Source organism: Phyllopteryx taeniolatus, chromosome 22, assembly GCF_024500385.1.
Source record: "Phyllopteryx taeniolatus isolate TA_2022b chromosome 22, UOR_Ptae_1.2, whole genome shotgun sequence".
In the NCBI taxonomy this organism is placed as follows: domain Eukaryota; kingdom Metazoa; phylum Chordata; class Actinopteri; order Syngnathiformes; family Syngnathidae; genus Phyllopteryx; species Phyllopteryx taeniolatus.
In genome coordinates, this window is record NC_084523.1 from 8,560,698 (window position 1) to 8,573,142 (window position 12,445).

At 43.4% G+C, this 12,445-nt stretch overlaps 1 protein-coding gene across 3 annotated transcripts in view; it reads left to right on the forward strand.

Annotated features, from left to right (window-relative positions):
• sema3c (sema domain, immunoglobulin domain (Ig), short basic domain, secreted, (semaphorin) 3C) overlaps nt 1–12,445 on the forward strand; it is a 30,755-nt gene that overhangs the window by 4,333 nt on the left and 13,977 nt on the right. Inside the window, exons 1-2 of one of the 3 annotated variants that reach the window (XM_061761633.1) lie at nt 1,534–1,692; nt 3,528–3,695. In XM_061761633.1, the coding sequence (XP_061617617.1) occupies nt 3,554–3,695 (142 nt within the window). In that variant the 5' untranslated portion in view covers nt 1,534–1,692; nt 3,528–3,553. Of the gene's footprint in view, nt 1–1,533; nt 1,693–3,527; nt 3,696–11,394; nt 11,569–12,445 lie in introns of those variants that run through there. The other 2 variants (XM_061761635.1, XM_061761636.1) reach the window with 2 other exon arrangements.

Below are 12,445 nucleotides of genomic sequence, written 5' to 3' on the forward strand. Positions count from 1 at the left end.
TTAATGTTTTTAGAAGAATCGCTTCTTTCGTCACTGTTCTGTGTTTTCGCCGTGAGTTGCTGCTTTCTTTGTTCAAAACAGAGCTGCGCGGGTCTTATTGCGGTCATCGCTTTTGTTTTTCAAAAACAGCTGGAAAGAGGCTTGATACGAACATTCCACATCAATAAGGAATGTCAGCCAGTGGAACCCAAACAACGAGCATTCCGGACAATGGCATTGATCCAAAGCGATAATAAAATTCACACCCAATCAGTCCCAAGCCGAAGGGAACAAGATCCTTCAGATAAGACCAGATGATGATCTCACCGACGTTAAGGTCCACCTGCTTGTTGGACTCTGTCCCGCAATCCAAAATCCAATTAAAATCCCAGCAAGTCGAGATTCCCAGCATCCCTGAGGTCCGATAAAAACTGTTTGAGAGCCACTGTCTTATCGCCTCCTCTGTTATTCCCAACAAGTGTCTTTTTCCTGGGAATCATAGCCCAAGAATGCTGAGAGTAGTACAAATACATCTGTAGCACCAAGCACCCCACAGAGGTCAACCAAGTCCCCCTTGTTCGCATGACCTGTTAGCTAAGTTGGCAAAGCTAAACCGAGCTGCAGTGTTATGGGATGTACAGTGTTATCAGAGGTAATTTCTGATAAGCGCTACATGTTGTAACTAGTGCGGACAACAGAGCTACCGTTAGCATCAACCACCAACCACCCTCATCCTTTATTGGTACCTTTCATCCAAGAAAGCAATCTGTTAAAAAATGTCGAAAATAATTATATGCCAGAGTGTAAGAGGCGAATATTTTTGCTCAAAACCTGAATCCACAAATAAAATGTCCCAAACAAATAATAGTGAGGAAAAAAAACCTTTAACCGCAGCATGTTGAGGCAGCCAAGAATGTCAAGTCAAGCCTACAATTTTCCAACTTCCCTAAAAGAAAATGAATCTAATCATGCCATTACTCCTGTGAAGCAGCAATTTACCGGGAATGCAGTGTGAAAGTAGCTTACGAAAACGTCGTTGAGGTGACATTCAAGACAAAAATATTTCTACCACAGCCCGTTTAGGCAGCCAGCAATTGAGGAAAGGCCAACAATCGCCTCTTTCACATTTGGTCATCACTTTCCCAACTCGTTGAAGGTACTGATGCAGGGGTTTTGATGGCAACTGATGCAGTATTGTATCTGTTCATATGTTAACTAGACAACCAGCATCGGCGTTGTGAACTCCACCGTTACGGATCTGGTGCGGTAATTTAGTGGGCAGTCCCTTAACAAAACGCCTTTATCAGATTGCAAAAAACAATGTTTCTACCGCAGCCCGTTTAGGCGGCCAGCAGTTAAGTCCCAGCAATTATTAATAATAATATGTAATTATATAGGCATCCATTGTCAAAATGTAGTCCTGCTGTTGAACTCGTGTTTGCTGTCTTGTTAATGATGGGGTGGGCGTAGCGAGAGGAGCGAGGAAGAGGAACGAGGGGGTTTGGCGTAACAGGACACCCGCCTCTCGCTGCGTCTTCCCGCTCTCCTCCCTCTCCTCGCCGTTCAGTCAAGTCCGCTCGCGAGGCAGAACAGATCCCTTCTCGGAGTCCTGGGACTTGCTTATATATTTAAACAAAAAAAAAAAAGACCCGTTTACCATTTGGGTTCTCTACCTTGGGAATCTTCACCTGGATTAGGAGCGGGGGCTGAAAGGTAAGTGTGTCAGATAGAGGTCTTTCCGGATTCAGGATCAGGTGGAAAGCATCATCAGGTGTACCGTCCTATCGTAAAGTCTAACGCATTTCCGCGACTTTTCCTGTGCATCTTTCTCCACTTTGTTCCAACTTTAGGAGGCTTATCACCAGCCGCAATGTTACAAATTCTTGAACATCTGCTGTCTGTGAGTGCGTAGCTGGGTGTGGTGTACCAACGCACGGGATAGATTGAGCAACCCTTTTAAACTCTATCGTCCACTCAGCTATTTTCATGACGACGAATGTTTCAGCAAAAGCAGACAGAGAATCGGAATATGTTCTGGTAAAGTTTTTGGGATGGTGTTTGGAATGGTCAATAAGACCATTCTGCTTGTTCGCAGAAATTCTGCAGTGTGATTCTGGAATTGCTGGCTCTTGTCACTTTGGATTTCTCAAGTTGTGGATTGGCGGGGGTCCGGGTCAGGTTCGAGGGGCGTTCGGGGAAGCGCTCGCTCGCACGCATGTCGGCATGTCAGGAAGATGACTTTAGCAGCTGCGGGAATTTCAATGGCCAACAATTCTCCACAAGGATTGAGCAGATGTTCAAGACGCTCAGAACGTCATCTCGTTTGGGTGACTGGGGATGATTGTTTGGAGTCCAGGGTGGGACTAAGAGCATTGTGGGAAGCATATTTGATCACTAAAGTGCATTTGTTTTTTGTTGGCGATGGACCGTTTTATCATTAAAAATATATATATTATTAGCTTAATTAACTTCAATCCCGCCAAGCTTTATTTCATCACAGTTTACTGAAACATGTAATAATCATAATAATAATTAAAGCTGCGAGCAAACTGTTTTCCTTTCAAATTTTTCACTTTTGCCGGTTTGCTGTGTTTTTCTCCACTCCGAATGTATCCAAGCACGTCTCCCTTTGTGCACTGGGAGACAAAAATTCCTCAAAGTGTTTCCTGACGATTTAATTGAAGATTTTATTGATGGAGGCGTGTCAGCACTGATACGTTTTTTTTTTTTTTGTTTGTTTTTTTTTTTGGTCAACAAAGTGCACTAAAAGTTTCATCGTCTTGTTTAAGCGTGGCGGTCATCAATCTTTCAGCGCGCATGCATAAGCCATGAGAGCAGAGATCCACCTGCTTGTAAAAACAGGTTTTTTTCTTTATGGCCATTAGAGGGTTTGAGTTTGGTCGAGCCCCACAGGCGCTACGGTCCGCTACCTGCCGGTCATCAATAATTGAGTTCTGCACCAGGAACGCGGATTTACTTCATCCATTTTTCAGGGAGGCGCTTGTGCAAAGATACGGAATGAAAGACTGATGATTTCATGTCAAATATGTCACGGTTTTTGCTCAGGTAAATCATGCTTTCCTTTGACATTGTCGTTGAAGAAGTCCTCCTCGCCAATCGAGGACGCTTGCGATGCCAACCGGGGAGTTTTTTTCTTTCTGAAGTTTATATGTACGATAATTAAAGTGTATCGAAGAGGGCTTTTTTCTTTGTCATTACACTCTAATGATAATACATTTTTTAAAATAGATTTAAATTACATTTTTTAGTAAAATGCACTTTTTTTTTTTTTTATTGTAATGTTTTATTTATTTTATCTAACCTAAAACTGAAAACAGTTAAAAACAATATAGAATATATAATAGCCCTTTTTAATAGAAAGATAAATAAAAAAATAAAAAAACAGAAAATACGGTTTATAGAAATTAGCAAAATGTGCGTTCCCACGTGTTTTTTTTTTTTTTTTTTTTTTTTGCCTTGGTGGAGGTCTTCTCCTGTCATTGTGGTTGTGAGGGATTCTAAATCTGTGGTTGCGTCTCCCATTTCAGGCGGTGCTGTCCTGCCCGGGTCAGCAATGGGCCGGCCAGATGTACCGGCCAAGCCACCGGCGGCGTGGGCCGCGCCGCCTCTTCTTCTCCTCCTTGTCGTGACCCTCTTCTCCGAGGGCGCCCTCGGCCTTCCTCAGCCGCTGCCCCGAGTCTTCCTCTCCTTTGACGGTAAGAGCATAAAAGATGAATGTGTTTACGCTGTAATGAGTCGGCGTTGCCACGTGTTTACTGCCGCGCCGGTGCTAGCCCGCCTGCGGTGCCTTCATTAGCAGGGTACACAGCTCATGGATTCATTAGTACGTCGAGTACTCAGCTTGCGGCTTTAATGCAAACACCCTGGTCTTTATTTTTCTTTCTTTATCTGGTTGTTATCACACATTTTGGACTGGGAAGATCCATTTCTGCGTGGCTGTGGCCTGCTGAGAGTTAAAGCTCAGCAACCTGCTCCTTGTTAAATTTTAATCCTCTTGGCTCGCAGTGCTTTTGTTTTATTTAATTTCCCAGATGTAGAATTGCGGTGTGAATATTTGAATTGAGGGCGTTTGTGGGTCACCTTTTTGCGAGCCAGGAGTCATTTCGGGAGGACGTAGTGAAGTTAGTTGATGAAAGTTCTTTAATTGCTATTTTTATTCTTTTTTTATTCTCCTCTTTTCTTTTTGTAAAGGTAAATTTGTACCGCTCCACTAAAATATCTAGATATGTTAGTCATAGTTCAATATATTTTAGTCATTTTTTTATAATTTTATTTTGTTTCATAAAATAATTCAATAAAAACCGACTGTCAACATTTTTTCGATCTGATCTGATCCATAAAACTGCTTGTTTGTATTTGTAATTGTTTTGTTTTTTTAAGACTGTCTATATATTTAAATGTACCTTCACGTCTCTATACGTCCACACTTATAGTTCCCCTTTCCCTGAATTTGCCTTTTCCAGAAATTATTTTCTTCATGCTTCTGATTGGCTACAATGTCCTGGCAGCAAAGCTGTTACAGCGCCACCTGTTGAGCTTGTTTAGATCCATATAGGGAAACAAAGGTTAGCATTTTCGTCCATCTTAGCGCAGTAAAAATAATGTCCCGATTTATCGCACGGTGCGCCACGCCAGCTCTCCGTTTTGGGAATGGTGTCGGTTTGCGTCTCGGATTGCCAGCCTCAATGTTGGCGTTCAAACGAACGAAATGCTACCGAGCTCCGGGCCTGCTTCTGTTTAGTGTGAGATGCCTGTACGGAAGCGCTTTGTTTAATTACATCAGCATGTGTGCTGTTGGTGTGAAGAAAAGCACACACACACACACACACGAGTTGCTTTTATCAATCTCTGTGTGCGATTACAATCGTGCTTTGCAAAGAAGCCAACAGGAACCAAGCGTAGATACCTAATAATTATCTTTTAACACGTGCTAACGCTAAATCACTGCGCTGCCTTTGTTGCGATCCTGTACTCCATTATTTGGGTTAGCCACCTTTATTATGCGGCTTTAATTGTCGCTTGGCAGCGCTGCGGTGGGAAGACTTGAGTAAGCACGGCGAGATGAGAGAAGGAATGTCGAAGGCAGCAACTTCTCAGCGGGGGGAGGCCGGTCCCGCTCTGAGGGTCTCGCCGCGAACTGAGCGGCCTCGTGTCCGGATTGGGTGTCAGCCGGGACAATATTTCCAAGCGGGAGAACGCCTCATTTATTCATAATTTTTTCTTTAGTGACTTCAATACTATCATAACCAACAGCGATGCGGAGAATTTGAGGACTGATCTCTGCTGGCAACCAAAATTCCAGAAGTTAGTAAGGTAGTTAGGTAGGTAGGTGGTTTCAGCAGTTTTTTCACAAGACATATGAAGAATACGGCAGATTGTTGTCACATGTAGGACATATCTGATACCTGATGGAGATTCCTGCCAGATAACGATATAGAGAAAGACACTTTCCGTTAACTAGTAATGTCTGTGGACGAGTTTTACCTGTTTACCTGTTTAGTAGATTGTTGTCACATGTAGGACACAGCTGGAAATTCCTGCCAGGGATCCATAGATCGCTTGTTCTACGTGCCATTGACTTGTAATGTCTGCAGAAGAGTTTCACCCGTTTTGCAAGACATATGAAGAATATGGAAGATTGTTTTTCAAATATAGGACTCAATCGGTACCTGCTAGAAATGAGCTTCACCGAGCCCAACCTTCTCCTCTATTTCCAGCCAATCACTGATGCTTCCATAGCTCTTAACTGCATACTTCCGAGTACAATGGTGGAAGTTGACAATTTGGGGTGGTTTCAGGTGTTCAGTAAGGATCCCGTCGGCCTGGCAATAGGTGTTTACGATCCGGATCGTTTCATCTTGTCGGTACGCTGCTCACAAATCGAGGAATGTTTATTTAAAAATCCCGAGTTCACCTGCTTGGCGGACGTGTGGACTGATGGATTACACCGCTGGCTTCCACCTCGGGGGGGTGTAGAGTGTTGGCCCCGTGGGGACGGACGGCAGTCGGAGAGGAAACTCGGTAAGGAGGCGAAGCTTTCCAGATTGGTCGTGTGTGCGTTCCTTCAACTGATTGGTGGCAAACATCTTTGTGCTGAGTCACTCCACAAGTGAAACTAAACAGTGCAAAAATGTCATGGCTTCCATCTTGGCTCGTGCTGCATTCCTCCACCCGACGAAGTTTTGGTCTTATCCCTGGAGAGACGTACTCTGTATGGTATTGGGGCGCACCACATCGTCAATACAATAATCAATTAGGGGTTGGGCTTGTTTCCGTTTGTTACGCCGGATTCTTAATAGTATTAGTCAGTTCACCAAAGTTGTTCCACTTCAAGAAAAAAATGGTCACTGAGGCAGCAGTGTCACTGCAACATTAAAGGACATGAAGAGGGACAAAAAGCTCCCATATTCTTCATCGGTCTGGTCTCTGCAGTAGGGTGGTAGTTTATCTACCTGCAGAAAATTCTGGAGAGTCCTGGCTTTGTCCTTACATGTGACAACAATCTCCCATATTCTTAGTTTTACCTATCTATCCATCCATTCAGCCACCTAGCAACATTAAATACTGGCTATGTCCTACACGTGACACCAATCTCCCGTCCTCTTCAAAGTTTTTGGCGTTATGCAGCCCCTAAACAGGTTTTAAAGTCATGAAAGAGCATAAAACGGAAGATTTGAGGGTACAGAAAGGTACTCGCACAGGGAGTCCGCTCATAAGTCATTTCTGGCAACATAACGTCCTCAGATTAAAATCCAATATGAACTAGCATCTAGCATCCCCAGCGTGCATGTGTGCGTGTGCGTGTGTGTGTGTGTGTGAGTGAGTGTGCGATGACTTTAAAAGGAGGAGCAGATGAGCGATCATCCAGTTACAGAGACGTTAGTCTCGGGGCGGCACGTAGAGGTCCCAGGAGGTCAGCAAAAGTTCAAAGGTCGAGAGGCTAGCGCCGACGGGCCCCAACCTTGGACGTCCGCATCTTCTTGCTTCTGTTTTTCCACACGAGCCATCTACAAATGGTCAACGTCATAAAGCGCGTAGCCGACGGCGTGTGATTACCGAGTCGGCCGGGGAAAGTGGGGGACTGTCAAAACTGTCCGCAAAGATGTAGATGAATGTTTGTGTGTTGTTCTGTCGGAATGCTGCTGGATGCACAAACCCAGATTTCCGAAATGGATGCTGCGGTGTACTTTGGTGTTTGATCCCGCTGCTCTAACACTGCGACCATTTCAACACGATTTATTTCGGCCTTTTTATTCACACATTAAGTGTGTTTCAGGTCACCGAAAACATCATTTTTTTGAATTGACTTCTCTGCGGGTTAGCCAATTTTCCTTCGTCAGTGTTTTTTTTAATTGTAGTGTTTCTATATTAAAAAAAGAAGTGATTCATATTTAAAATATAAAACATATAGAATGATAATATTTTCATCTGGTGTTTATATTTAAGTGTAGTATTCTTGACTTCAGTATCCATTTGTCATCGTGTCTTTTGTGGAAATGATTTTCCTCCTGCTTCTGATTGGCTCGTTTGCAATTGAGGGTTATATCTCAAACTGTTTTTTTGGCACACATTTGACAGCTTCTAAACGCGTTTTTATGGGGCCAGAGATCTTTTTTTTTTTTTTTTTTTTTTAATCAGGAAGTGAGAGGGAAATGACATTAAATGTGTTATTAGGAAGATTCCTAAATCTTATGGAACAAATTACACATTTGTTTTCCCTCTCTCCCCTTGTCTGTATTGCTGTACTTTCACCACGCTTGCACATAAAACTGTTATGACTTGACTTTACAACTGGAGTGCATTAAAAGCAGAAGAAAAATTCATTTCCTCAAAGCCAAATTGAAGTGCCACGCGGCAGCGGCGTAGGGACAACCTGTGGACGTCGGCGACATCATCGCGTCATCTCGCAGAGTTGCACTTGGGATTTTTCACTTCCCCCTTGTGACTTGTAAATATATCCACTCTGAAAAGCCACTCAGCCGTCTCTCCTGCCAGGGGGGAGGGCTGGATCCGCGGGGAAGGGGGCGACGGGGGGGGTGGGGGGGGGTTTTCGACATGGGTGCTAATTAGGGTACATCGGGAATACAAACTAGCCGGCTCGCTGGCTTCGTGTTTCAGCTCCGAGTGAGAATCGTAGCCAACACCTTAGCGGGTCAGCTAGGAACGCAGACGTCAGTTCTGGATAACATCAGACGTGGGGGGAGTGTCTGGGGGGGATACGCTCCAGGGCTCGCTTACTGTAAGAGCTCCGGAATCTTCCATGTAAAACCAACCAATAGACATGTACTGTACATAATTACAAATTTGTCACAAACTTTGTGTTTGGGGTTTTTGAATAAGGAACATAGCACTCTATAATAATGTACTTTGTAAAAACATACAGCAATGACGTAATGAAATAAAATGTAAGGCATTAAACAGATTTTGCCACATTTTTTGCTTCAGCTCAATAGACATTGTGCTGCTCCTCCCACCTGGAGGCAGTATAATACGGATTACATAGAGACGGTCATGTCAACAGGTAGCTCTAATTAATGCCAAATTTGTTAGCCTATATCTCTCTAATTATAAGTGGTTTTGGACAACAACAAAAAAACGTTTTGTGTTCTGGTCTTTTCCTTCCATTTCCAATCACACCTCAAGAATTGAAGAAAGTCCATGAATATAAAAGGGAAATTCTTGTTTGATTTAAATGGAGTGTGAGCCATACGATTCTCATTTTGGAACATCTGCTTATGGACAGTTGGCTGCAAACATCAAGCAAGATGTTCATGAATGAAGACGTTTTGTCATGACAGTGCTGTAGGTCCACCTTCCCGGAATGACATCTATGTCCAAGGCCAAGGTAATGCCGACGCCAAACTTCCCTGGTGGTCTCCTTAACATCCAATCATGTGACATGCCAAGAGTTTACGAAAGGGAACGTCTTGACAGGGGCCATTTTTTTTATCTCTTGAGTGCCTGTCCCTTGCCAGGATGAAAGGTATTCCCATTCCCAGTCATCCAAATCCCAAAGAGCGCCACGCCGCTTTTTTCCGCAGCTTGGCATAGGGTCTGGAGTCAGGCCAGCCCAGCCCCAAGGACCCCCTCCTTAATGCCTATTAAACAAATGTAGCTACCATTTGTATCCCTAAATGCCATCGGGATTTAAAAAATACAACTTTATTGTCACAATATCATGTTTGTTTTGTCCAAATGAAACTCCCCGATTCACTTCAAATGAGTTCTTGACACCAATATGCTACAAAATGGTGCAAAGCACTATATTTGTCTCAATGACGCTTTTCAATTCACTTCGACATAGTTCCTTCGTACCAAAATGCCACAAGATGACTGCAAAGCACTATTGTTGTCTAAATGAAACTCCCCAACTCACTTCAACGCAGTTCCTTGCCACCAAAGTGCCACCTGGTGCCGGCAAGCACTACTTTTGTCTAAATGAAACTCCCCAACTCTCTTCAACATAGTTCATTGTCGCCAAGATGCCACCAGATGGCGGCAAAGCACTATGTTTGTCTAAATGGAACTCCTCAACTCCAACATAGTTCCTTGTCACCAAGATGTCATTTGTTGTCTTCTACCAAACATCTTGGAGCGGTCCAAAGCTCCGTTTGACTCTCATCCAGCATTCAAGGAATTCCTAACAAGCAAACTCCTTTTTATGGAGTTCCCGAAGCTTTAAAGTGGTTGTTTACCGTCTGTTTGATCACCCAAACATCTTTGCAATCCTCCCATTAAAGTCTTAACAGACTTTGGGAAGGAGTACTCGCCGAGTCTCTGCAATAAAAGCTCACTTCCTGTTGTCGCCCACACGTACGCACGCCTATTTCTGCTTGACCACAAAATAATCTCGTTTTGCCATTTGGGAATTTTTAGGCCTCTGGAAAGTCTAATCGTATATAATAAATTCCGCCCAAAATATTGAAAAAAGTTTTGGGACTGGACAAAAGTCCAATGTACCACTGATAAGCAATTGAATTTAAACAAATATTGTATTTAGTTTTTACATTATTAATTAGTTAATTTATGAACACAGCTTTTTTTCCCCAACAATCATCGTTTCATCTATTTTTAACTGCTTTTCTATTGAAGTGTGATATTCAGTAGTAATTCCATCTCACGATTGGTCCTCACAAATAAGTCCTCAATTCGCAAAAGCGTGACTTTTCCGGATATGACTTTCTTCTGGCTTCTGATTGGCTGAAATTACTTCACAGCCTGTCAATGCAATTTTTTTATGTACATAAAGTTTATTTTAATGAACTTGGAATCCAAATTTTAGCCCGTAGTCGATATAATAATAAGCAATATAATCAACAGACACAATATGATCTGTACTGGAGACAGAAATGTGCTGTTAAATTTTAAATGTGGAATAGTTTTGAGGGGCGGGGGTCCAACAAAAGATTCTTTTATGCAACCACTACTCCCAACACAGACGGGGGGTGAACTTGTCCTTTCCGCTCACCCCGCTGTGGTGGCCGCAGCATCGGATCCTCTTGGATTTTATTATTTCGGCATTTCACCGAGGGGTCAAAGTCCCACCTGCCCGCATGCATAATAGAAAAGCCCCCAACTGTCAGATGCTCATGGCCTACTTCCTCCTGATTTGTTCTGTTTTTTTCCCCCCTCCTTCGCACGGTATTCCCTCCTGCAGCTGCCTCCCGGGGGCGGACTCCTCCTTGCGTGAATCCGACACGCTTGACTAATGGAACAACACGTGGGACGGAGAAGTGGTCGCACCACACGGCATGAAAAGCAAAACAACAAAAACCTGTTGTCCGGCCAGAGAATGTGGGAACCATACGGCAAATGGAATGTCGGCGTGGCGCTTGATGACACCAGATCCGACGTATTCGGCTCGTGTCCAGGGAGCCACGGGCAATTTCCACCTCCCACCCGCGGGACAATACGCACCCCCTTGTGGAATGTTTTGAAAGGAACTAAAGCTGAAAAGTCCGATATTAAGAAGCCAACAAAGACGACACCAATGGGAAGGAGGATGATAGTTTGAGTAGTTTAACATATCATAACATATCGTTAGCCTACTAGCATAATTGCCGAAGTCATTTTTCTTTACGTGCGCTCACAATATTAATTGAATCATAAAAAAAACGCCAATGTGCTTGCTAATTATATATATATATATATATATATATGCGAGTATGTGTCAGGCCCCCCAAAAAAATACAAACAAATAACATGCAGCCGACCCGAATGGCACACAGACTGGACTTTGGACACGCCTTAGACCCTTTTAATTGATTTACTTCCCAGATAAATACCCACACATGGAGAACATTCCACACGGAGCTTTCAAATTATGGCCTGTGTGCCCATTTTGGCGAGGCTATCTTGAAAACAACCACAAAATGCCAAGTATTGGCTTCACTGGCATTCCGTTTGGGCCTTTGGTTGATTTGTGTCTTTCCCTGCAGGTTTTATGGCATGATGGATAGAGCTTAACATCCTCAAGCATTTCTTGTCGTGTTTGCATGCCCGTGGACAGGAAAGTGTGCGGGAATATGAAGTAAAGGAGTCCCCTTCAAGCGTGTCGGAGATGAAACGGTGACTTGGCAGAATTCTCCGTCCTGTGTGTTTTCAATTAAGCGAGGATTGCTCACACCCTGGCACGGCCAAGTCTCTCAAATGGAGCGATAATATTCGCCTCATCTGTTTGAGGTTAATGTGCCGTTTTACTGTTTACGGCCAGGTGGGATGACTTTGGTTTTCATTTGAAAGACAGGTAAAGGAGAAGAACAACTATTTATCTTCCTTCTTTAGTGACATGAGAGTGCTTCAGCAGTCCAAACTACTTACAATCCTGGGCCAATCCTCAGCCCCTCTGTTTGTAAAACCTGCTTCCGATTGGGGCTCCTTTGGCTGAATTCTCTTGTAGGAGTTAGTCGAAGTATGAGCCTTGTATTTCGCTGCTTCAAACCAAAATTGCCCACTTCCTCTTCGATTCCGGGCATGTGTCCTTAAGACTTTTTTTGTGGGTCTACTCATGGACGAGATACCTACCAAATTTCATGTTGTTAAGTGAAACTGGCTTCAGGGGCTGAATTTTCAAATAATTGCTTGGAAATGGTCAATTTGAGTCTAAAATGGCCGCTTTAAAGTAAGATGGCAGACTTCCTGCGTCATTTTGGTTATGGTTTCTTGTGACTGTTGTGGGTCTACTCATGCTAGACATGCCTACCAAATTTCATGTTGCAAAGTACATCAGACTTCAGGTGAGGAATTTTCCAAAAATTCCGACGGGTGCTACGAGCAAACAACAAACAAATTAGACATACTGAGGGAGGAATTGTGGGAAAACATGCTAACTTAAAACACTCCAGACCTGTTCCTCCTTAAACAACAACCCACCATTCCAGCCACTTCAACATAAAACAAAAAGGTGACTTCAGTCGAAAGGGTTTTAGAAAAGAGCGTTCGTTGC